Consider the following 25,974-nt stretch of genomic DNA (forward strand, 5'->3'; position numbering starts at 1 on the left):
TAAAATGCCATTTATAAATATGTGCTTTCAAAAATCAAGTAAGATTATGAGAGGGCTTATAAAAATGATTTTTCTGAAGTCCTTTAGGATCTTGTACTAAATTATCCTTAAATCAATTATGAAAATTAAAAATCACAAGTATCCTTAGGCTATGACTGCCTGATAATTATTTGACTAGCCAACAAATCTAGGCTATCTGGATGATTGTTAACCCATTTCTGAGAAAACCTAGTGACATTGTTGTTACATAAAGTTTTTAAAAATCTCATTTTACTGGCAAACAAATAACTAGCAAAAACAGTTTTGATGCTACAGTTGCTTTTCAAATTAATTATGACCAGGATCCCTGGGGTATGCAGCGTGTAACACATCACTTGTGTGTTAATGAACTCAAGGTAAGGCAATGCCACTATTAGTAATAGCTTTTTATTCGGAGTCCTCATTTTCCAGATAGGTCACATTAAACACAGCCATTGAACAATAGCATTGAGATAAATCCATACAATGTATGCTGCTTTTGTCGTTGTTGTCTTTGTTCACCAATCACTTGGTGCAGCTAAGAACCTTATGGTGTGATGGAGTTGATATATGGGAATAGCCAACCTGCAAAACAATGGGGCCAGGAAAGTCAGGCTTTAATCAGGTCTCATTCAATTATGTTTCGAAACAACACATCTTGATAGCCAAAGCTCTCATTTGAATTAATGCTCTGATAAATGCTGTCTGTTGTCAAAATAATATAATTAGACAATAATGAGTGGGCATATATTATGCCAGACCTCAGTTTACCTGTTGACCTCAGCAACTTCTGCTCCATTAGGCAACAAACAGCTTTTAAACTGGTTGTAACAAAGCACACTGCCCTGTTACTACATGACTTTATTTTTACAGTGTCATTTTTTAAATTGAGCAGTGCCTAGATCTTTTAAAGGGAAGTCATGTTCTACAAGATCTCAGCTAATTTTGGAAAACAAAACAAGTCAATTGCCCAACCAGGAATTCTATTAATTCAGAGAGCAGTGAGACAATCTTTGTATATTGCCTGCAATACGGGTAAGTATGTCAGGTTAAGAAATAATGTGAAAGCATTGTTTGAAATTGTGTGAAATGTCCCTCTAATGTTCACTTTGGTATAGGTATAACTAACTCTGATTCTTACTACTTTTAACGTTGATGAAAAGATCTTCCATCATTAGCATGTAATGAAAAGATTGTTTTGTTAACTGATTTTTTTTAGTTCAACAGTAAACAATTTTTAAAACTTTGACTTTCATATGAAAATTTCTATAAATTCTTATTCTGTGCTTGACTTCAGTTATTTAAGAACCTAAACGAAAAAGTATCATGAAATTATTCATTTTGAGGGTGTGGGATTTTTTTTTCTTTTTGAGGGGTTAATAATTGGAGGATGTGAATTAAGACAATTTTCCACATTCTGAATTATGCTGAAACCCCTTGAAACATCACTGTTTGATCACATATCACCCCTTAGAGCAAGTTGCTCCTAAAAAGGGTGATTTTGGCATCTCATGACTTCCTTGGAAGTCAAGCACCAGAGGTCTGTGATAAAGGCAGTTGCCAGCCAAATGAATAAAAGCGAGATTCCCTCAACTCAACTATAAAAGCTTAGAGTCCTCACTGCTGAATTACCACCAACTTGTAAATAAATAATTACTACTAAATACAGATAACGTGTTAAACAGCTAACACTAGTAAATCACTGGTGACAGAGAGCCTAAAGGTAAATCCCTCACACATTGGCACAACCAATTCTTAAAATCTTATAGCATTTTAATGTCTTCAGACACATACACTAAATTGAACAACTGGTTACTCAAAGTTAAGAATGTTTTAAAAATAAACCCTACTCTCTTTGTTGATTTCATTTACATACTGCCTTAGATTTTACTAAGTGGCTATCTGTCTAGTAAGAGAGAGGCAACACTTGGTAAGACTAAATGGAAAGCCATCAAATGTCTGCTATCAAACTAAATCAACCTGTAGTCTCCTGGCAAAAAATAACATCATAACAGAGACAACACATTTCCGATACATAAATTGTCCAAAATATAGAGAGTCAATTAGGTTTCACATGTACAAGATCCCTACTTTTCTAATTTAAACATTTACAAATGATAAAAACCAAGAGTAGAGCTTTGGAAAGGCTGTTACTGGGAACCAAATACAGTTCTCGAGAGAATAAGGCTGATGGGAGTTGTTCACTCTTCCTTTCAAAGCAGTTTTGCAAACGAGGTACAGTCTATAATCTTGACAGCATTTGAAGGAAATATTTTCAGCTGAATTTGTCGAGGTTTAAAATTACAAAACTTAATTCAGTTCAATGTTTGTTTTTACTCTTGTTTTCGTTAATATAAGGATTTTATGACATTTACGCTGTTTCTACACTGGCTTGGTGGCCAGAAAAGAAGGCACAGAATTCTCCACCAGTTTGCAAATAATGCATTTTTCTGCTCCAGTGCACAGACAGCCTTTATTTAACTCAGCACCACATTTTCTAAGGTATGGGCTGGAAGCTGTTTGTCATGAAGCTGTAAAATGCCAAAAATTTTTAACACTGAAGGAAAATGTCAATCAAGGCATTTTCCCATCTGTTGCTACTTCTGCAAGTGCTAATTTTATTATTCCCAATTCCTGAAATTTGAGGTTTCCTAGCCTCACGTGGAAGTAAGTTAGAAACTTGCTAAATAACACAAGAGAAAGATGCAACCAAATGAAGGAATAGAAGGTGTATTGTTCTCAAAGGACACCAATAAAAAGAGGCAAAAGAGCATTGAGAAAAATGGAAAACATTCTGTTAAGACCCAGACGTCTTGAAAAACACTACACAATGCAAGTAACCAGGGCTGGTATCACACATGCATTAAAGCATTTTTCATGGTTTTGAAATAAATGGGAACACACATCTTGAACCACATAAGATACTTTTAAGAACCAATCAACAGTATGATATCTACAGAGGCAGAAACTGTATGTTATTGAGAAAACACGAAGAAATTTCAGGTATTGGTACAAATGCAATTCTTGTGATTTAGCGTGACTTTAATAAAAGCTTCTACAAGGACTTGCACATAACCATGACTGACAGATGTATTTCTTGACCTTTCAGATAGCTCCATCGGCTCACTCAAACACATTTTGAACAGATTATGTACTGTAGTACTTGGTAGACTATACATTAAACAAGAGACTCTGCTCTGAGGCACTGCTTCCCACACTCCACGGGGAAAAGGAAGCAGGAAAAAACAAAACTCATAGAGTTCGACAGCTACCGAGGCAACACTTGCCATTTACAATATAAGCCCAAATATTTTTGCAACACAACTATATATTAATTTAATAAAATACACAATATAGCTCTTATACACTCAACAATTTGGCTCATATGCACTGAATCTGCAATAAATCAATAAAAAATATGTCATTTGATGTAAACACATTGAATCTTCTTACATTTGCACATATAAATGGTCAGGTGATTTGTGTATGTCTAAGACATTTGCACTTTCCTGAGCTATTTTAGTGTCCACAAATGAGTAAAACACATCAATCCTGTTAATTTCCTCTGAATATTATTACTCAATGGTAACTATTTTTCAGAACCTTTCCAGGTCAAATTAAAAACATATCCATCATTATTTATATGTTTGTTGGACACTAAAATGCTAAAGAGGCATTTTAAAACTTTAAATTTCCTTCTCCTTTGATGAAGTGAATTAGTCTGTGTGTGTGCAGGACAAAATGGACTATATCTTTTTACACTTAACTTTTATACGACATGAAGTGTCTTACAAATGATCAAGTTTTTTGTTTTGTGTTTTTTTTTAACTTTTTTTCAACTAGTGATATGGAATGTTTTTTGTGTTTATATGTGTGGCAGGTAACTTTATACAGAAATGCTTACCACAAATATGTGTTAATGTTTGGTGTAGCTTGGACTACTGCAAGGTCTTTTCAGGACTTTCAGTAGAAGCCTGTGATGACTGCTAGAAATCCACCACAGATCACAAAGTAGGACCCTGCTTTGTATGGGGTTTATAGGTAAACAGTGAAGTCAGCGTAAATCACGGAGGACAGTCCTGGAGTTAACTCAGAAACACTTCAATCCTCACACCGCATACCTTCCTAACAGATTGTCAAAAGGTAACTCTTCTCCTCCTTCTTCTTCTCTGTTTTTCTTTCCTCTTTGAGCATCATTAATTCTGTCCTAATATAAGTTTGGTCAGAACAAAACCATTGTTATCTCTGAAAAAGAAATAGCAGTGAAAAGAACATACTTGTGGGCACTTCAGATGTTCATGAAAAGCCTTAAAGCGGCATTGGTCTCTCTTCATCCCTACACACCAGGTTGTCACCAGGAGGGATCATTTTTAAATCAACAGAAGAGACAAGAAAATGCCAATGCTTTTTTTTTTTTTTTCCTCTCCCCCTCACTTTCTCACAGCCACAGGGTCATTTCCCCGGCAGTCCTGCAGAAGCTTATCAATTTCTCTCACGACTTCCTCCGCATCCACCGACTCCCGGCCCAGCTCCCTGCTGGGGTGGTCAAGCTGCTCGAGAACGGCGCCCATCTCGCTGGAATCCCGGCTGGCCCTGGAGTGCACATCTGCGAAGACCCTGGCCACCTGGTCGGAAGCCATGAAGGGAGGGTCTCTTGGCTGCTTACTGGGCGACAGGTACTGACTGTCAGTGGGCAAGTACTGGCTGCTTGCTTCGGCCAGGCCTCCTGGTTTTGCTTCACAGCCATCCTGAGAGCCTTTGGTTGAGGTGCAAGGCTCCATGCATGCCTTGGTGGGGCTGCTTGATGCTGAGGGGACCTCTTGGAGGAGAGGGCTCAGGGCACGTTTGGCTTTTAAATAAGGTTTAACATTGGCAATGAGAATAGTGTGCTCTCGCTTGTCTTTTCCAAATGTACAAAAAGTCTTTTTCCCGGTGGGATTCACAGTTTCGTAAGTCTCAGTCTCAACGTTAGCTTCCACTGTGGGTACAAAGAGATTTGTGCGGTAATCGGCATTTTCAGCCTGATTGGCTGCAGGGAACTGCGGCATCCAGCACCTGTCAGAATGACCAAGCACTCGGCATTCGTCTGTGCAGTTAACACACTCCTCTGGCTCTGCAAGACAGAAAACGGCAAAGTCAGTCACTGGGGCTGCCTCTCCGTCTCCAAGGCCGCGCTCAGCTCTCAGTGGGCTTGCTTGACCTCAGGTTTCTTCATCAAAAAGGAAAAGAAAACAATAATTAAAACATTTCAGGATGGTTGCGTAAACCTGCTGGTTGAGACAATGGTTTTATTTAAGTCTATTCTCTAGATATTAACAAATTCCCATAGCCCTGGAAGAAGATGGAGTGGCCACTGGAGAATAATTCTCAGCAGAACAGAGCATCACTGTAAGCTAATTTCCTGGGGATATCAGTTCTGTATAACCCATCCTGGAAACAGTGAACTTCAAAAAGGATTACCAGGATTAATTTTTCAAATCAAATAACAGGGCAAACACTGGATTGCAAACTTCTATAACAAGTCCTAAGCTCCTTTAAAAAAAAAAGTTTTATCTTTACTTTGCTTGTAATTGTTATTTTGGTGACAGTCATAAAATAAAAGGTTTCCTTTAAAAGCCGATTTTTCCTACAGAGTAGCAAATGGAATTTTCTATCAGAATGTGTTATGAATAAGCCTGTCCGAAAGTGCACATTTCTATTTTATTAGGTATAGGTATGGATCACGTAATCTGTTTTCTTCACTTTAGCTATTTGTTTTTGGTGTAAGTAGGTGAAAATGGATTTAGTCAACAGATACAGTTCAGAGTGAATGACAAATCAGGCTTTCCTATTTTAAATGATAATGCTTTCTGTGAGGATTTTTCCTTTTCTCTTTTGCCACTAGGCATATAGAGAATCTAAATAAAGCATTCTTTAATGATCCCTATTTCAAAGATGCTGAACAAGAAAGTATAAAAGAAAGTCCCTTCATTACAACAGCTGCACACTTTCGTGACCCCAATATTTTAAACTATAACTCTGAGCTACGTCTTCTTAGTTGTCTTTTTCATTTATAAATTGCTGTTCCCTTAATGTTTAATGATCCTTTCTAATCATAAACTTCTTTTTTTTTTAAGGAAAGGATATTTACAATTTACCTCTCTGTGATGGGAATACAATTCCCTACACATTCAGGAACCCTTGGGATCGACATTTAATTGATGCAAGAGGATCCTGACACATTTACAGTGCCATGTGCGAGGAGAAAAATGAGCACATGAAGGATATTTAAAATAGGAAGCAACAAATTTAATAGTATTGGTAAATTTATACAGTTACTTTTCAGAGTCATAAATAAAATCTGAGTTCATATTTAAAACACATAAATAATTCCTTCTCCAAAAAAAATAAATAAATAAGCCAAAACTTGATTTACTTCAGAAGGTTTCAGTATAAAATCATTTCCTATGAGATGAACATTTTTTTAGAAAGTTATCAAAATGGTGTATTGACAGAAAAAAAATGCTCTGGTATTTCATAGCATTTAGCATTAACACTTGTGAAATATTTTAATGTATTTATGTAGTTTGCCTATACTTTAGTTTTGTCATGTTTTAAAAAATATATTTACCTGTAAGTAAATGAAATATGTTAAGTATATTATGTAATGCAGGTTAGACTGCTGAAATGCAGGTTCCAACTGAACTTTCAGCCAGAGACTCAAATATTATCTGAACTTGAAGTTGTTAGACAAGTGGACACAAACAGAAGCAGAAGAATAGTGGCACATAAAATTTTCTAAAACACCTTCCTATACAGATTTAGAGTAGAAATTTTTTAAAACTATTATCCTGAAAAGTTTAATATCTGGTATCTATTTTCTTTACCTATTCTGAATGGGAATTATAACAATTACCTCTACATCTGTGTCAGGAAGTGTTAGAAAAAAAATAGGTATCATTTCATTCAACCAATTGTGTCCTTCAAAGATACAGTAGAAAACTTTACTATCTTGGTGATACTTTTGAAGCTTCTAGAGTCAAAATCTTTAAAAAATCCATTTACAACCCATACACTCTCTTTGAAACATACTGACATGGTTTTATATTCCAATCTTGACTGGCCTTCAATTTCAGCCATTTAGATAGCCTACCACTGAATAAATTCAATATGAATTTAAAAAGACAGTGAAAGTGATAGAATAACGCAGATATATGAAAGTGCAAATCGACCTTGAATTTGAAACCATCATCATAAAATGATTGTTTGCACTTTATTGCTGAAAATCTGCAGCTTTTTACTTGACTCCTTTATGTCACATCCTGGGGAGCAAATTTTGAGCATTGATTGTGATACATTATAAGCTGTTCACCTTGTGATTAGACTGCAATTTTGATGGCAGCAGTTCACAGACAGTGAAGAAAATAGAATGGACACTTTTGTACAAGTAGCAGAAACTATGAGCATAAACTAAACAATAACTGCCAAGGGTCAAATACAAATTTATGAGTAAAATTATTTTTGAAGTAATAAAAACAAATAGATAAGTAAGTAGGTACATAAAAGAGACATAAGTAGTATATAATAAATGACTAGCTAGACCAAAAAAAAAAAAAGGGAATAAAAAAAGGGAAGAACTAAAGGAAGGGAGATAAGCAGAGAAGGAGGAAAGTAGGAAGGGAGGAAGGGGCAGGGGTTTAAAGAAAGGGAGTTGTATTAGGAGGATTTCTGCCATGTGTACCTCTTATTATATGTTTTCAAAATCCCCTCAATAAACAAAGTGTGTATAATAAAGAATAATAGTATGGAGTGCTTTCTGAAGCCCTAGAACTATTAAAGCAGATAAACTTCTGCACCTTAGAGAAAACTGACCCTTAGAATAGATATAATGAATTATAAGCTGTAGAATTTTTTTTAAAGCAAATTATAAGGACTGCCACTATTTGCATAAATTAGTGTATCAGAAAACAAATATTTTTATCAGAAAACAAATTTAGAGACCCTGGACAGAAGAAATCAAAGTAATAATTGATCTAAGATTTGCTTCTGTCTTCTGGACTAATCTGGGATTGTAAGGAATCATTTACCTTTATTTATATCCTTTCCTCAATACAACATGATTACCCTTCAACAGAATGCACCCTCTGCCAAAAAAATGGCATAATCCAAATGGCATGCAAATGAGAAAAATTGAGAAATAGGCATGTTCATATTGCAAAGAGAAAACAATTCTGAAGTCCAACAGCTAGAAATCTGGACAGTTCTGCCCATAGGAAGAGTTTGCAATGTCTAATTTTTAAAATGTATGATTGCCTGAGGATGATGGGACAGTCAGAAAATTTTAAATACTTGTTTAGTATTAAGAATAATTTTCTATACCCATATAGCACTATCCAACTATTCCACAAGCTCCCATAGGGACGGATCTAAATACTGTCATCTTAATTAGCTCAATTTTGCATCTTAATTTGTATTTTCAAATGACATAAAGTCAATCAAATGACTACAGTATTCGCAGTTCAGCTGTACCATAAACCATACACACACACCACAGATCTTAATCTGCATGTCTGTGCATGACAAAATTGAGCTTTCTCCAAGATATAGTCCAGACAAATTTTAAAAACTCAAATACGTAGCCCATGCATTCCTAAAAATTAACTATCGGTAATTGCCATAAGCAAAGTACAGGTGAATCAATAAAACACACAAGAATGTTCAATATTCATAATATAAGGATAATATAAAAATGTATGAAATACATATTAAATTATTTATATATAAAACCTTATATAATGGATATATAGATACACACACACACACACACACACACACACATATAACTCATTTTATTTAAAATCTATGATTGGACCAACAACTTGACTACCTCTGATTTTAGAATGCAATGCAAATTGAGAAATATTTGAATCAGAATGATGCCTGAAATATACATATTTTCATTGGCTGACATCTAAAAGCTCTTTTTAACATAGACTAAACAGTTTAACAACAGTCTTAGAGATAGTAGGCAAGCAATCATTTTGTACCAAATATATCTTCAAAAGAACTGTCATTGTGGATGTTACATGTAGGTAAGGAAAAATATTTAGGCAAAACATCAAATTACTTGCTCTTAAATTATTGGATTTTAGCAATCTTCCATAAAGGACACCATAGTTAATGTTTACAGTGTGATTTTAACATTGTAATATCACTATACCAATTAGGAATGCATAGCCATTTCAACGATGGGTAATAGGTGCCAACAATTACTATCTATAAGATTAAAATTTAAAGTCAAAACATTATTTAAACCAACAAAGATTCACAAAGATTATGGAACCCTCTGCTGAAGATGGTTATTTGGGAAAAGTCAGGGGAGAATCCTTGAATGTTATGAATCTGTGATGCTGACTGCAAAGGAAACATGTTGAGAAACCAGTACATAAAATGTCTTACTTCAGAGTAAATCTATGTCTTTATTCTAATCTGCCTCATTCTCAGGTGAGAATTTATCACAAATCAGGAGTTAAATTTATTTTCCGGGTCTTGGAAACACTAAACCACACCACCCAAAGAGAGATACTTGAGAACTAATTTGTTACCACTTAGGGAAATATTAGAAAACATAAAAGGATGTCCTCCCCTTAGTTTCATACTTGCTTGCTGTCTCTGGAACCCACATATTTGTACACCTGAAAACATGCATATAGTTTCTAGCACTAGAATTTCAAGCATGCATCGGATTTAATTTTTATAATGAGGAAATAATTGAGTGTCAGAAATGTGAAAACCAAAATCTGTAAGTCAGGGCATCAATGAGCAAGTTCTAAAGGGCTGTGGCTGTGGGGAAAGGACATTTGAGAGTTTTCTCTGCTTAATGACTGTTAACAAAATGGTTTTATTTCTGCTTTAAATAGGAATAGTGCTCCTCTATTAGTGTGGTGGTTGTTAATGTTTCTAGCAGCATCTTAAAATTAGAGTTGTTTCCAAGTAGGCAACTCTATAAATGGAAGTCCATTTTTTATTTGTTCTCATTTTTCTTTTTTATTTCAAATTTACCTTTTTTTCACTAACGTAAGCTTTCACAACACCTAATTAGCTGTCTAGAAAAGCACAGAGCAGAAAACATCTCCACTTATGGCTGGCACAAGTGTTCTGGAGATTAATGCTACAGAATGTAAACTAGGCACCAACTGCAGATTATCTACCCCCAAAGAGAGGAGCCAAAAACTCAGACTGGCAGCTCACCTATACCACTTTTCTATGAAAAGGCTCTACGGGTGTAACAACAGTTTGCTTTTACTGCCTTTTTCTTCTTCAGCAAACACACACACATTCTCTATAAGCACAACCAATTGTGATTTATCCAAATATAGTCTAACATATCAGATAAAAAAAATATCAATACTAAAATAGAAATCTCATCAGAATACAGTCTAACAAAGCCCTAATAAATTTTCCAATAAGTTGAGTCAATTTGCAACATCCTGTGAACTGACACTTTTCCAACAAACAGTTCTTTCTTTTTTTGGTGACAGTGATTATTATTCACTTACTACCCTTTACCATCTTATAAGCCCTTGTTATAATAGGGAGAATCACTCCATAAAATGGCTCCTTAACAATCTATATTCATGCAAATTATTTCCATTTATGATTTCTATGTCCCATTTACTAGCATATTAGTTAAAAATAAACCTGATTTCACTCTATCTGACTGAGAGGGGTACAAATTTCACTTTCAATATTATTTCTAGAGACAGTGTTGGAAAGTTGTCTCAAAACTTTTTTTCTGTGTCAGAATAAAAAAAGAAAGTAGTATTCTAATATTACAATTTTATCACATGCTTTTTTTCCTGCTAGTGTTCACATGACTGCCAGCCTTAATTTTAGCACAATTTTTAATAAGCTTGGTGTATCCTTTATGCAGGGAAGAAAAGAGGAGGAAGGGTAAGGGAAAAAGTCACATCTGAGAACCAGTCACTTTTTTTTTAGCTAAGTGGTGTTTCATCTATTACATTGTATTTCCTGTGTTTCTTACTGTGCAAATGGATCTATGTTGTTTTACTAATCAGGTAAATTTGATACACAAATACACAGGTGGGGGATGTGCTTTTGCTTCTTTTATTTCTTAATGTGAGGGGAATCATGCATTTTGCTACAATATGCTCATTTGCTCATTTTATGAGGATGCCTGTTCCCATTGGCAATGACATAATGGTGAAACACTAGGCATAAGACTGCAGAAACTTAAATTATTTCCTAATTATTGGCCATAAGAAGTCAAAATTTAGAAAGAGTACACATGATAAAAATGCTATGAGAGAAACATATGTATTTTCAGGTGGATGCACTGTAAATCTGACTTCCAGATTTACCTCAATAGTGAAATGCCATCCTAACTGCTTTCGATGGGCGGAGAGCACATTGTGAAGAGGAACTTATATTACTACCAATAGTCAAACAACGCAGCTTTGAAGTACTAATCCTCTAGCTGCCCCTGCGCTGCGCAAAGCTCTGAATGTATGGTCAGGGCTGCATTCAGACGCCGGAAGCCACTGGCCTATATCACAGCAACCGAATCCAACTGCAGCTGGGGGGGGCCTGGCACTCTGCACTCACCAGGCAGCGCAGCTCTACACCTTCAGGGACGGTTTCCAGTGCTTGGACCCTTTGGACATAACATGTCTACCTGAGTGAACTTTTTGGCATATATATTGACAACCTATAGATAATGCTCTGAGATAAAGAAAACCTAAATTAAATGAAAAGTTATGTTGAGGAATGAAAGCAAAATGATAAAAGGAAATTTGATGTGACAGCACCAGAAATATATTTTTTTTAAAAAAGTATCTAAACCATGCGCGTTGGGAATCTATGGCACAAACGTAATTATGTCCCATGGCACACTGCTCTGAGATCAACATTCAAAATTTAGCTGCCTGCCTCCCCCAATCCCGTGCTGTAGTTGCCGCCATCACCTGGGGCAGCAGCAGATGCTTGGAAGGGAAGGCCCAGATAAATGGAGCCATCTCTTTCTTAACAGGTGCCCCGAGGAGAACTGGCTCTGAAGCTCAATACTATTATAATGGAGCAAGTTTTTGCTTTGTTTGGTTTTGAAAAAAAGGGCTCTGAAAGAGTCTCTCAAGTGAAAATAATGCAGCTCAAATGCCCAAGGAGAGTAAGACAGCTCAAATTCAGTGGGGGCATTAGGTGTGCGTAGTTCAGCAGTTAGTTTAAAGAAGTTAGACCAAGTCATTCATTAGGCAGTTTTCAAGGAAAGGTATCTTGAACAGAATACGGTACAATAGGTGTTCTGTCAAGTCAAGATTTGTGGCAAATGAACCTATGTCTATCCACCTCTAAAATCCTCCAGTCTCTACGATCATATCTCTTCACCAAGGAGTTTACACTTTGAATGGAAACTAGGAAAAGGCTTTGAAACCAGCATGGGGGAAATAACTCACGATAAATTACATTTTATCACAGAGAAAAGTGTAACCTGTGATATTATGAAAGGCTTTGCCCAAGAGATGGTATTTGATCTGTAATTCAAAGGATGATCAGGGTTTTAACAGATAGTGGAGAGCAGGAAGAGAGTGATCCAGGTGAAGAAATTAGAAAATGAAACAATCACCACACACATTTCTCAGGGTGATAAGAAACCAGCTTTATAAGTCAAAAGACATATGTTGCCATGCCAAAAAATAAAATAATAATTTAGGGGAAATTGGCTGGGATTTACAAGAGAATGGAAAAACTCTAAATAAAGGACCAAATTTAATGTAGCAGACAATGGGGCACAAATACAGGTATTTGAGAAGTATTGCCTGACTCAGAAAATTCTTGAAACATTTAGGTGCTTGATTGGGAAGGTACTGGACAACATTTATGAACATGCAAAATTGGGATGAGCCACAGGGCGTGTAGTATTCAAATCAGCATTATTTCTAAATAGAGATATCTAGAGTTTTGGCCACAAACAAGGATATCTCCAACAGAGCACAATAGGCCCTGGCATGGTTCATTGGCTTAGTCACTCTGACCCCAATGAGACCCCATTCTGCATGCATCTCATCAGACTTCTCTGAAACTGCAGAAAGCTTTAATGCGTGTTTGTTCAACCAGTATTTTATATTAATAGTATAAATGTTTCATTTTATAATTCTGCGTTAGAAAAACATGTCTTTTCCTTACATCTAATTTATCCCTCTTCCTCTAATTTGTTATTATTAACCAAGCATAAGAATGCACATGATCACATATCTGAAAGATCAAAGAATTCCTTCAGAGGGCCAATAGAGGGAAAATCTGAGAAAAAGAAGATACTTTTAGGTTATCTAAGAGAGAGAGATAATAAATACTCTTAGAAGGCACAGAGAATGGCCACAAATAAGGTAGATATTGAATCTCAGGAACCTTTCAAAGTTGATTCTGGATATCAAGAAGAATAAATCATTAAAGTCCTGAAAATTTCCTCCGAAACAAGCATTTCTGTTTTGAATGAAGATAATGTCACCATTTCCCTATTGAATTAAATATTTTAACATGGTTCCTTAACTCCTATTACTTTTTATCCTGTTTGCCTCTCACTGAGGTCTTTATGCCCCTTGAGGATCCTTGAGTACACAGAATGCAATATTCACTCTTCTGAATTTGAACAAAGTACTGTAATTAATGTAATAAAAAACATTAAATTTAAAAAGTATCAAATACTATTGATAATCTATAATAGAAGTGACTACCCCATACAAATGATCCATTTCAAAATCATTCATATGAGGTTGTAATGTCAGTTACAACTGACATATACAGTAAAGTAACATCAGATCTGTTTGTTCAATGCCATGTTTATATAAAAATCCAAAGTTTTTTTATTTATTATTGAGGGTATCATTTTAAATAAAATAAATCCTGCCTGACATATGTCCACCTAAAACGTGGAAGTCAAAATATTTTCAAAAATTTTAAAACTGGTGACACTATTAGGCATTATTAAAATTAATGCCTATATTTAAATAATCACCTCTTTATAATTTTAAATTATGGAAAACAGTGAGTATCTTGAAAAACTACACCTCAGCATCTGTAGGTTTGTTTCTTCTCTCCTAGATTTTTCCTTTTGTCCTATTTTGATTCTACTGCATTATCATGTCAAATGTGTCATTTTCTCTCTTGTTTTAGTTTGCTGTCTTTGTCTCTGATATTTTATCTGGCAGCTACCATCAACATATGAATTAATTTAAAAATTTTGTAATTTTAGAGTCTTGCAAGGGTTAATGCAGCTTCCAAAGCACCTGATTTTATATGCAGTGAGAAACCTATGCTCTGGCATGCAATAATTAGTAAAAGCTGTTCGGTTTACAAGGACAAATTTAAAATTTAGCAACTTCACACTGTGAATTTCAGACCCAAGACTATTTAAATATGCTACTATTCTTCATCTTTAGAGAGGATATTTTCCTTATGCTTTTACTGCCTGTGTAAGCTGACCCTATCTCTGATAAGGACACCATTTTTGATGACATGGATGAATACATCTAAAATTCAAGCCATTCTCCTAGCAAAGTGGTAATCCTGTAAGGAAGGTCAATGAAAACATGCCTATTAAGCCAAACTCTGTGTAAGAAGCAAGCAAGATAGTCTTAGTGATTTTTCTCTCATGCTTGCTATCTGATTTCTACTGGGATCTTTATCTATTTACCAGGTTAAATCCCCTTGTTCATCTTGTTTCTAGCACCCATTTGTTTTCAATTATTAGAGACAAGTAAACAGAATCAAGTATCATATTTGACATTCTCAGAAAACAGTTAATTCAGATGCAACTAATCCTCCCCTGTTTATTATTTAGTAATCAACAATTGCCAATAAGATTTGGGAATCCCAGAAGATAGATTTAAAAAATAAAAAGATTTTAACATTTTTATATTTTTATGACATTCTAATCTCCAAAAGTTATTCATTAAATTTATAGACTCTACTCTAGAAATAGATCTAAAGTTTTAATTAAGTTACCTTAAATTAGATGGACATGGTTCCAAAATAACAGATAGGTGTTTCTCAGATCAGTTATATAAAAATATATTTAAAGAGAAAAGTAATACAAAATATATTTTCTTTTAAGAGTTAAAGGAGTGGGAAATATTATATATATGAAGCTATACCTCTCCATAAATGATTCCTACAAAAATTACTACAATGAAAAATAAACCGAAGCTAAATGTCCTCAATGTGTATGCAAACACATACACAAATGGATAATATGTACTTTGACCAAAAATGCCTCTTGTAAAATGAAGGTTTTTTTTTCTGATAGAACTATTAAAATTGATAGGGAATCAAAGAAAACTTTAGAATAAAATACAGAAAGTTCATACCTAAGCAATTTAGTCCTAATATTAATAAAACAACTCCTACCACTAAGCTGCTATTACTACCACTATTGTTGCTATTATAATTATTATTATTGTTATAGTTTTAAAATATATAAAGAACAGGAGAAGAAAGATAACTGACATTTCAAATGAAGCCTGTTCTGAAAGTTTTCTAAAGCCATTGTGCTATTACCTTTAGTGTACTGTAAGTTTATTGAAAGCTGATGTTTTTTATCCTGTATGACTGGGTCATTTCAAGAATGAAAATTTGAGCAAAATCAATACACTCAATATCCATGTACTAGAGTAAATATACAGAAGTGTTTCTTGTAATGGATTTTACTGGCAGTGACAAACCATTTTTCTAGTAACAGCTTTAATAATTTGTAATCATTAAAACACACCGAAGCAATGAAGAATTAGGAAAAGAGGTCAGGAAACACATATAGAAAGACAGGAGACTGGCCCTCTGGATCACCCTGCTATGTAATCAAACCAAGGGTCAAAAAGCTATTGGACTAGGCCATCCTTCAATCAGAGTAAATACAAAAATGTGTTTCTAAAGGATATGAAAGCCTACCCATACATAATGCAGCATGAAGATTAAAGGGTGTCTTCAGTGGTGTTTTCAATACTTTCTTACCTTAGAGAGTACTTTCAGTGATTTAATTGATAATCAACCACTCCCAGACAATGAGGAAACAATGAAAGCACAGTGCATTGCTCATGAGTGATAATAATAGGGAAATAAATATAATATAGAAGAACGTATTCAGACTTTTAATCTAAACCTAATCTAGAGGAAATTCATATTGACATCACAGGGAGCATTCATTGAGTTGGACATTTTTTTATCTCGGGCATGGTCTATGTGAGTACTTCCATGTAAGCATCTGCATGCTCAGTCTCAGAAAGAAGTAATCCTTGTGCTGCTAAACTTATTTTTAATAGCTGCTTAATAATTTCAAAGGTCATTACTGAAAAAGGTTGTAACCTGCACCACTAAATTTGGTGTTCAAAGCACTCCATAATCTGGTTCAAATAAATTTTTTAGGCAATTCTACCATATAAGAAAACAGTAAACAAATTCTAAGAAGTCAAATTTGTACACTTTCTTTTACAGCAAATCTCTCTGTAATCTTTAGAAAAATGGCAGCACTTTTCTGATTGAATCTTTGCATGCCCTTAGAATGCTGAAGGACTTAAGTCAATCGGAGAATGTGTAACCTGCTACTGGACATGTAGCTGATCATAAAGTATCTGCCCAAAAGAGAAAGCAATTTAAGTTGAGAAGGTGTCACGCTAACCTTAAATTATAAGTGACTTATTTTAATTTTTTAGGTTCAGATGAGTGTGTGCCTTGATCTAAAATTATCTAGTACCCGGCCGGGCGTGGCTCAGCGGTTGAGCGTCGACCTAGGGATCCAGGCGATCAGGGTTCGATTCCCGGTCAGGGCACATGCCCGGGTTGTGAGCTTGACCAATGGCCCTCTCATCATTGATGTTTCTATCTCTCTCTCTCCCTCTCTTTCCTCTCTCTGAAATCAATAAAGATATATTTTTTTTAAAAATTTAAAAACTAAAAAAAAAAAATTATCTAGTATTAAAATCCAAGGTCTACCAAGATATAGAATAAAATTTAACTATGTGATTTGGTAAATTAAAAATATGTATATTTAATATTTTTTCATTGAATTAATAAAAATATACATGATCACAAAATAAAATTATCTAACTAATTACTATTGTAAATATGGTCATTTTGGTAAGCATTATTACAAAATGGAAAAATTATTCATTTAGAGCTATGTAGAAAATAGAAACTACCTATCTATTGGGTATGGTTGTTTTATTACTAAAAACATACAGATCTGCACATAATTTTGTAAAATTACAAATATAAATGATGTGTTGTAAGATTAGGCATTTATTTAAAAAATGCACAGTCTAACATATCTAACTCATTGATCTAATTATTATCCATAAGCATAATGGTTGAATCTATATGGTTCATATGCTTGGGAGGTAATAGTGACTTAAACAAAAAAATATAGTTATTCTGATTATTTTATAGCATACACATAAAATGATTATATCATATGTAATAATTCTAGAATAATAATAATCAAAGAAATATATATACAAAAATAGAAAAAGATTACATTAAGAAAGCTCTGGTAAGTGAGTTCTAAATCTAAGAGTTTTATTATGGCATATATATTAATGAAAAGTATTCACAAGCTTCACTATCTTGATACTTTGTGAAAGATATGATAGCTTCCAATACCTCAGATAACTATCAACAAAGAAATACAACTAAAAACCATGCATATCCTTATGTAAGTACCCTTTGTACACATGATAAAACCACACATTCCTATATAGATGGAAATGAATGGAAGGAGCCTTGCCTAAGGACAAAATTCTTCTAGAACCAGTGAGTAGCTAAAAAAATAAAGGCCTAAACCTCTAACAACAGTTTCTGGTTTTCTGAGGGTCAGTCATAGCTCTCAGATAGCTTTGTGTTTCAAGTTGGTAGACGGTCATGGTAAAGCACAGGTGTGTACATGCACAGACATACATGCAAGGAGCATACACATGTATATGAGAAGAAATCAGATGTGAGATCTAGAGAGAGATTTTCAAGAGCACAAAAAATAATGTACAAAAATCTATACTCTAAAAACTAAAATGCTTTATTGGCATGGATGTTATCCTTGAGTTTAATTTCTACAGAATTATAAAATAACTCCTTTTCACAGCTGATTATAATTTAATGAAGGTGAACTCACAACTATTTAAGTTAAGTAACAGGAATATTTTATAGGGATGTGTGTGTGTGCATGTACACATCTTAAACTTTCCATGTAACCCCCCCCAAAAAATCACTAACAAGTATAACTGTCCTAACTCTAACATTATATAAGGCTTTTGCTTGTATTTTCTCCTCAATTTCCATTCATTTCCATACAGAAAATAATGCAAGCACTTCTCTTTATTCTGGCAGGAGTAAAGCAACACAGATCATTGTAACAGTGATTGTCAGATTGCTCTAACATACATGTATATATTTCAAGCACAGCAACAACCTGATACACTAGTTTTCTCCACAGGCTTGTCTCTTATATAGAGATTAAACTACTGAGGAACCGAACAAAGCCCTCTAAAGCATTCAAATGACTCAAAGGCTTGGACTATATAGTCTCTAGCCATAGAAAAATATGTGGTAAGCTAAAATTTCAGCTGAGATAGATAATACTCCTTCCTGCCTTTTACTTAATCCATCCAGTTATTTCAAATTTCATTGCGTTTTCCCAGAGTATCTGAGTCACATCCAGAGCATATTTAGAGATTAAAATATATTGGCAAAATTTATCGAGTTCGGGGATTTTAATATTGAGCTTCACTAGCTATTACAATTCATATGAATCTCGTTCTGCCCTGCCTTTAGGAATCTATATTAAGGTGGTGTGTAAAGATTTTACAAAGTAATGTGTAAAGAAGCCTTTAATACATTTCCACAAAACAACACTTATCTAATGTGGAGTGCAATTGCCTGTTCAAAAGAAAAGAGGAATTTGGGGACCCAGTTTCTCAGGTAAAACACAGTTCTCCAGGCTGTAACAGTGAAGCAGGTTGCTTTACACCCACACTAACATAAAAAAAAAATTAAAAATCACTGCCCTTTCTTCTACCAGCCCACTTTTCATTCCATCATTTTTTTCTTTAACATTTCCTGCACTGTTTCCAAAAGTAAAATTACCGAGTGCTAGATTTTTTATTAAATAATTGGGAATTGGGCCACTTAAAACTCATTTAAGAATAATAAACATGAAAAACCTCCATATAAATTAATATTTAGATTCTCTTTTCAACTCCTAACACTGAACAGCTTTCCCTGAAATACTAATAGTACCAAAGCAAGTATAGTATAATAAATTATTTATTTACTATGATATTTTTCTTTAAAAAGTAAAGTCTACAAGTTCTGTATGGCTATAGAGAGAGAGAGCCATTTTTGTGTATATAGTTTTATGAGTGCCATCATCTAACAAGTAAAATTCAGATCACAGAGAAGAAAGCTAACAGATGAAGAAATTGCTCACCTGTAGGAAGTGGATCAACAGACTGAAGTCTACTTGTGATGGTGTGTAGGGTGAGGATAGCAAAGGAAAGCAAAGTCGGGAATGCTTGAAAAATAAAATATTTTTAGTTAACAATTAGAAAAGCCAAGTGGGAAATAAAGGGCCAACTGAATCATGAATCCTTTATTGATTTCAATGTCTATTAAAATTATTTAGATTGACCAAGTCCTAAATAATTGGTATTTGCCCAGAAACATAAGGCTTAATCTTATTGGAAGAAAATTCCAGGAGTATTTCCATTTAGATGAGATAGAAACAGTACAAAGTAACTACATGAATGCCTAGGGCAATGAGAAAAATACTCTCATGATGATGATGGGTTCATTTATCCCAAATAAAAAGTAAAAACTTTACTGCAATAGTGGGTAGATGTAAACAAGCAGGCTACCAAAATTAAAGTTGTAAACTGTTTATTTTTTAATATCCCTAGAAAGCAAGGCTTTAATAAAAAAGTTTACTGAATCCTAATTTAGTTACACAAATATATGTTGTAGGAAACTTGAAACAACAGACTACTTATAATTTAGTTCTTTAATCAATCACCTAGAAACCTTCAATTTTTAAAAGCATATGGACTTTAGTAATAAGAATATGTATATTTCTTTAACAATGTCTACTCTATTTTTGCCAACATAAAACATGTATGTAATATAAAATTAAGAAAATATTTCATTTTTTTGTTTTGCTTTTTATGAACATCTATCTTAAGTGCATTATGGGTGTGTATAACTAATCAATTCCTTAGACTTTAAAAGAGCACATTTTGTTTGCATTAATTTATTGATATGTGCAGTGAATATATGAAAGTGAGTGTTGTATGCAAGTGCTGCCAAAAAAAAGTCAGTGAGCAAAATTAGCTCTATATTTTAAATGTTCTCACTTTCTTATTTTCCACCTTATTCAGCATCTGTTGTTTGCCCCTCCCCTGGAAAGTAATTATGCAGGATTTCAATGTAAAACAGGTTGAGTTAGTTAATAACAGGCAGCTCGAACATTTTTTCCGCATTGTTGGCCTACAGATGTTTCTTTCATTATTTTTCTTTTATCCCCTGGCTTCTTGTTTAATTTGTGTATGTTTCTCTCCTATTCTTAAAGTATATTCCCACAACAGATGGAAACACCTGAAAATAAGTCTGCCTCATGCACTCCTTTAAATGTTGCCTATTGTGATATTTAACATAATAAAGAGTGTAGAGAATATGCAGAATATTTGTTTAGGGGAAGGGAAATAACTAATATGTAAATTACCTTGTTACTATGCTCAATTTAAAATTCAGAAGAGACAATCTAGTTCTTGCCAAAGACATAAGAGGAATAGTTTATAGTATACAACCTACATTTCTTCTTCTTCTTTTTTTTTTATTAGACTGGTTTGTTGTTTTTGCATTTGACACAATACTCTTAAATTTTCGGTACTACCAGAAATTGAACATTTTCTATCCACTGACCATTTTACCACATAAAAGGCACTTTACATTCTCTTTAAAAACTCAGTAATCAACATCTAAAATATTTTAGACATATTTAAAATATGTCATATATTGTTTAAATAATATAACCAAAGTCACATAAGGTATAGAACTCCTTTATTCAGAAAAATATATTCCATCCAAATTGCAGAATAAAAAATGGCATAGGTTATGCATTGGGCTGGATATTGTCTCTCCCAGTAGCCATCCCTTGTAACAAAAGAATATGATCTAATTTGAAAATAGGGTCTTTGCAGATTAATTACTTAGAATGAGGTCATACTGGATTCGAGTACGCCTTGATCCTAAATTTGGTGTCCTTATAAAAAGAGTAAACTGAGACAAAGAGTTGCACAGGGAGAATGTCACATGATAATGAAAGTAGAGATTAGAGCATGGTGTCTAGGCTTGCTGGCTAGAGACAAGGGAGACTCCCCACCTGGAGCCATCAGAGAGCATGGTCCTGCTGAAGCCTTGATCTTGTACTTCTAGCCTTCAGAACTGGGAGAGAATATGTTTCTGTTCCTTTAAGCCACCCAGTTTATGGTTTTTTCCTCTGGTAGACCTAGGAAACCAATACTGATTTTGGTAGCGGGAAGTCAGGTGCTATGGCAACAAATACCTAAGGCTGTGGCAAGTGGCAGTGACTTTTGGAATTGGGTAACGGGAATAAGCTGGAAGAGTTTTGAGATGCATATTTTTAAAAGCCTGGATTGCCTTAAAGAGACTATTAAAAATATATGGACATTAAAGGTGATTCAGCTGATATCTCAGAAAGAATAATAGCTGTAGAGAAAAGTATCTATCATCTTATAGGATAAATTTATGGCTGTATTATCATGAACAGAATGTAGATAGAAATATGAATGTTGAAGGTGCTTCTCGTGAAGAATGTTAATGGAAACTGTGAGGCAGTCCTTGTTATAAAGTGGCAGGAAGCTTGGCCAAATAAATTGCTGGGTGGAAAGTAGAACTTATCAGCAATGAACTTGACTACTGAGCTGAAGAGATTTCCAAGTAAAGAGTGATATGTGAGGCTGGGTTTCTCTTTGTTGGTTACAGTAAAATGTGAGAGGAAAGAGATTAATTGAGGTCTGAACTTTTAAGCAAAAAGGAACCAGCACTTGATTTGCAAAAATTTCTGTCTATCCAGTAAGCATGCTCTGGAAACAAAGGCAAAGGTGGGCCTGCACAGTAATTTGCTATAGTGAGTAAGCCTGCAATTTAGGGGTCCAATCACCCATCTCAAGATAAGTCAGGATTAGAGAAGGGGTTATTGATGAAGGATCTGTGGAGGACACTCTTGTCTAATGGTGTGGATTACCTCAATGTCCACAGAAGAGAAAGTTAATGAGAATTTTATACTAGCAGAAACACTGCTAACGTGGACTGAGATGGGCAGTGATGGGACAAAATGAAAGAAAAATGACCCCAAGAATACTGATACAGGGACTAGGAAAGACAGGTTACTGCCCCAGAGGGTCAAGTGAGCGTAAAGGTATAGAGAATGTTAAGACATAAAGAATTACTCTCAGGCCCTGGCCGGTGTAGCTCAGTGGATTGAGCATTGTGCTGAGCACTGAGGTGTTGCGGGTTTGATTCCCAGTCAGGCACCTGAGATGTGGGCTCTCTCTCTCTAATCAAAAATCTTTAAAAAAAATAAAAAGAATTACTCTCAGGCCTTGAAACCTAATGAAATTTGCCCTGCTGCATTGCCAGCTTCCTTTAGACTAGTAACCCCTGTAACTTGCTTTCTACTTTGCTAGGTCTATGGTAGGAGCAGAATGTTGTCCCAGAGGGACCCACATCCAGAGTCTCACCACACCTGATTTAAGTGGTGAAATTTGGGACTTTTGAGTTAATATTTAGATGAGATTTGGGACTTAAGAGTTCATGCTGGAAAGAGTTAAGACATTTAGATGATGTTGGGAGGGGGGTGAATGAATTTTGTAACTGGGATGGACATGAGTTTGGGGGTCCAGAGGGTAGGCTGGGCTGAATAATACTCCCTCAAAACTTATGTCCATCTAGAAAATCAGAATGTGATCTTATTTGAAAATAAGGTCTTTGCAGATATAATTACTTAAGATGAAGTCACTTAAATTAATAGTTGGGTGTGTCCTAATCCAACGACTGCTGTCCTTATAAGAGAGGAAACAAGAGACACAGAGACAGCCATACAAGAACACCATGCCAAAAGAGAGGTTGAAATAGGAGTGTCTAGGATTACAAGCAACCACCAGAAGCTAGGAAGAAGCAAAGAATCCATTCTTAGAGCCGTGAGAGAGCATGGCCCTGCTGACACCTTGACTTTGGATTCTAGTTTCCAGAACTGTGACAGAATAAATGCCTGTTATTGTAAGCCACCCACTTAGTAGTATTTTGTTACAACAGCCCTAGGAATCTAATACAGACTGCCAAAAAAGAAACTTCAAGACATAAAATATCCAGATAGCAAAGCAATACTGTCATGAGTGAAAATGGGACAAATTAAAAAGTAGATTCTAGGAAAGTAAAACAAGATTAATGTGACTAAATTAAAATGTTGTCTTCTATATTATGATTCATAAATAAACTAAATTTGGCACAAGAGATAAGTACACATGCCAGTAAAATTGATGTTGCTGCCACTGAGCATAAAACTCAACTGATCTCTTTTTTGTGGAGCCTTGGAGGCAGTCGGCTGCCTCAGGATGAAGCTGAACATCTCTTTCCCAGGCACTGGCTGCGGGAAACTCAATGAAGTGGACAATGAATGAAAACTTCATAACTTTTTTTGAGAAGCATATGGCCACAGAAGTTACTGCTGACACTCTGGGTGAAGAATGGAAGGGTTATGGGGTTCAAATCAGGGTTGGGAACCACAAACAAGGTTTCCCCATGAGCAAGTATTTGGCTCATGGCCATGTCTGCCTATTGCTGAGTAAGGGGCATTCTTGTTGCAGACCAAGGAGGACAGGAGACAGAAAGTGCAAATCTGTTTAGGGTTGCACGTGGATGCCAGTTTCAGTGTTCTCAACTTGGTTATTGTAAAAAAACGGGGAGAAAGATTCCTGGTCTCACTAATACTAAAGTGCCTCATACTCTGGGGCCAAAAAAGAGCTAACAGAACCCCAAAACTTTGTAATCATTCTAAAGAAGATGATGTACACCAATATGTTGTGAGAAAGCCCCTAAACAAAGATGATAAGAAACCTAGGACCGAAGCGCCTAAGATTGAGAGTCTTGTTACTCCACGTGTCCTGCAACACAAACGTCAATGTATTGCTCTGAAGAAACAGCGTACTAAGAAAAATAAGGAAAAGGCCGCAGAATATTCTAAACTTTTGTCTAAGAGAATGAAGGAGACCAAAGAAAAAATGCAGGAACAGACTGCCCAGAGACGGAGGCTGACGTCTCTGCGAGCTTCTACCTCTGAGTCTAGTCAAAAGTGAGATTTTCTAAGACTAACAAATAAATCAGAACAAAAATTTAAAAAAAAAAAAACTCAGCTGAAATCACCTAGAAAAAGTGTGTATGTGTGTAAGATTGTTCCAAATCCTACCAAATAATTAGAAAGAGACTATTTTCTTAAAATACCTGCTCTTTGTGCTTATCTTATAAGATAGCTGACTTCTTTTTTCAGTTTGTATTATTTTTTATTTTATGTATATTAATTATGTTTTTAGTACCATCTGTATAGCAACCTTGCTTAAAATTTCCATGTATAGACTGGCCAGGTGGCTCAGTTTGTTGGAGCATTGTCCCGTACACCAAAAGGTTGTGTGTTCATTCCCAGCCAGGGCACCTACCTAGGTTGTGGGTTTGACCCCAGATTGGGGCACATTCAAGAGGCAACCAACAAATGTTTCTCTCTCACATCAATGTTTCTCTCTCTCTTTCTTTCTCTCTCTCTCAAAATCAGTAAAATCATATCCTAGGGTAAGGATTTAAAAAAACAATTTCCATGTATACTAGTGGGCTATTAAAATGTGTGACTGTAGGTATGTGTACATATGTGCATGAGTATTTGAATTAACAATAAAATAGTCTCTTGTAAGGAAAAAAGATATCTCCATATTTGTAAATATGGCTTCAAACTGCATGAATGTGTTTAGCTAGAAACTTACTATGGATAAAGTAGATAGATGATTCAAATGCACAGAAACTCAACATTATCTCAAGGCATATATTAATGCATTTTTTCCACTTTTGGGGGGAATAAATACACAAACATTAAAATATTCAATTTTTATACATTTAGTAGGAGACATCTGACTACATTTTTCATTTAAATAAAAAATATATTTCCCTTAAAACATATGATCCTAAATTTCACAAAAATATATTGTGCATCAGCAGTAGTTACATGCATGATTACCGAAGGCATTTCTTTTTACATTAATTTAGTACACACACACATACACACATTCATTATGTTTGCTCTGCATGTTATGTGCCAATATATTGATATTAAATCATCTATTTTTCTATGTGACACTTGTATTAGTCCTTTGGGCTGCTAAAACAAACTACTATAGACTGGGTGCTTATAAACAACAGAAATTTATTTCTCACCATTCTGAAGGCTGAGAAAATGTCCAAGATCAAGCCACCTACAGATTCCGTGTTGGGAGAAAACCCACTTCCTGGTTCACGAAGGCTGTCTTTCCCAAGTACCTTCACATGGTGAAAGGGAGTCACTTTTATAAGGGCACTAATCCCAATCTTGAGGGCTCTACTCTTATGATATAATCACCTACCAAAGGCCTCACCTCCTAATACCATTACATTGGGTTGTACCTTTCAACATATGAATTTCAGAGGGGTGCAAACATTCAGTTAATAAAAACACTCTGCTTAATATAAACACACTACTTGTTAAAAGAAAATAAATGCTGTTGAAGGGAGAAAACTCAATGTCAAGTAGTTCTAAGAAGAAATGGAGCCAAATCTCACAGCTGGCCTGTTGTAGAAATACCTAAGACTGAAACAAACAAGCAAAGA

At 35.0% G+C, this 25,974-nt stretch overlaps 1 protein-coding gene and 1 pseudogene across 3 annotated transcripts in view; one reads left to right on the top strand and one right to left on the bottom strand.

Moving 5' to 3' along the window:
* Positions 1–410: 410 nt before the first annotated feature.
* Positions 411–25,974, bottom strand: part of PCDH17 (protocadherin 17) — a 91,427-nt gene continuing 65,863 nt past the window's right edge. For both annotated transcript variants that reach the window (XM_081129761.1, XM_081129760.1), the window contains exon 4: positions 411–5,131. In XM_081129761.1, coding sequence (XP_080985887.1) covers positions 4,449–5,131 — 683 coding nt within the window. In that variant the 3' untranslated portion in view covers positions 411–4,448. The remainder of the gene's footprint in view (positions 5,132–25,974) is intronic.
* On the top strand, positions 23,682–24,422 carry LOC308552837 (small ribosomal subunit protein eS6 pseudogene; annotated as a pseudogene). The gene has a single exon. The product of its transcript is annotated as a small ribosomal subunit protein eS6 pseudogene (transcript).

The sequence above is a fragment of the Miniopterus schreibersii genome (assembly GCF_964146895.1).
Source record: "Miniopterus schreibersii genome assembly, chromosome: 2".
NCBI lineage: Eukaryota > Metazoa > Chordata > Mammalia > Chiroptera > Miniopteridae > Miniopterus > Miniopterus schreibersii.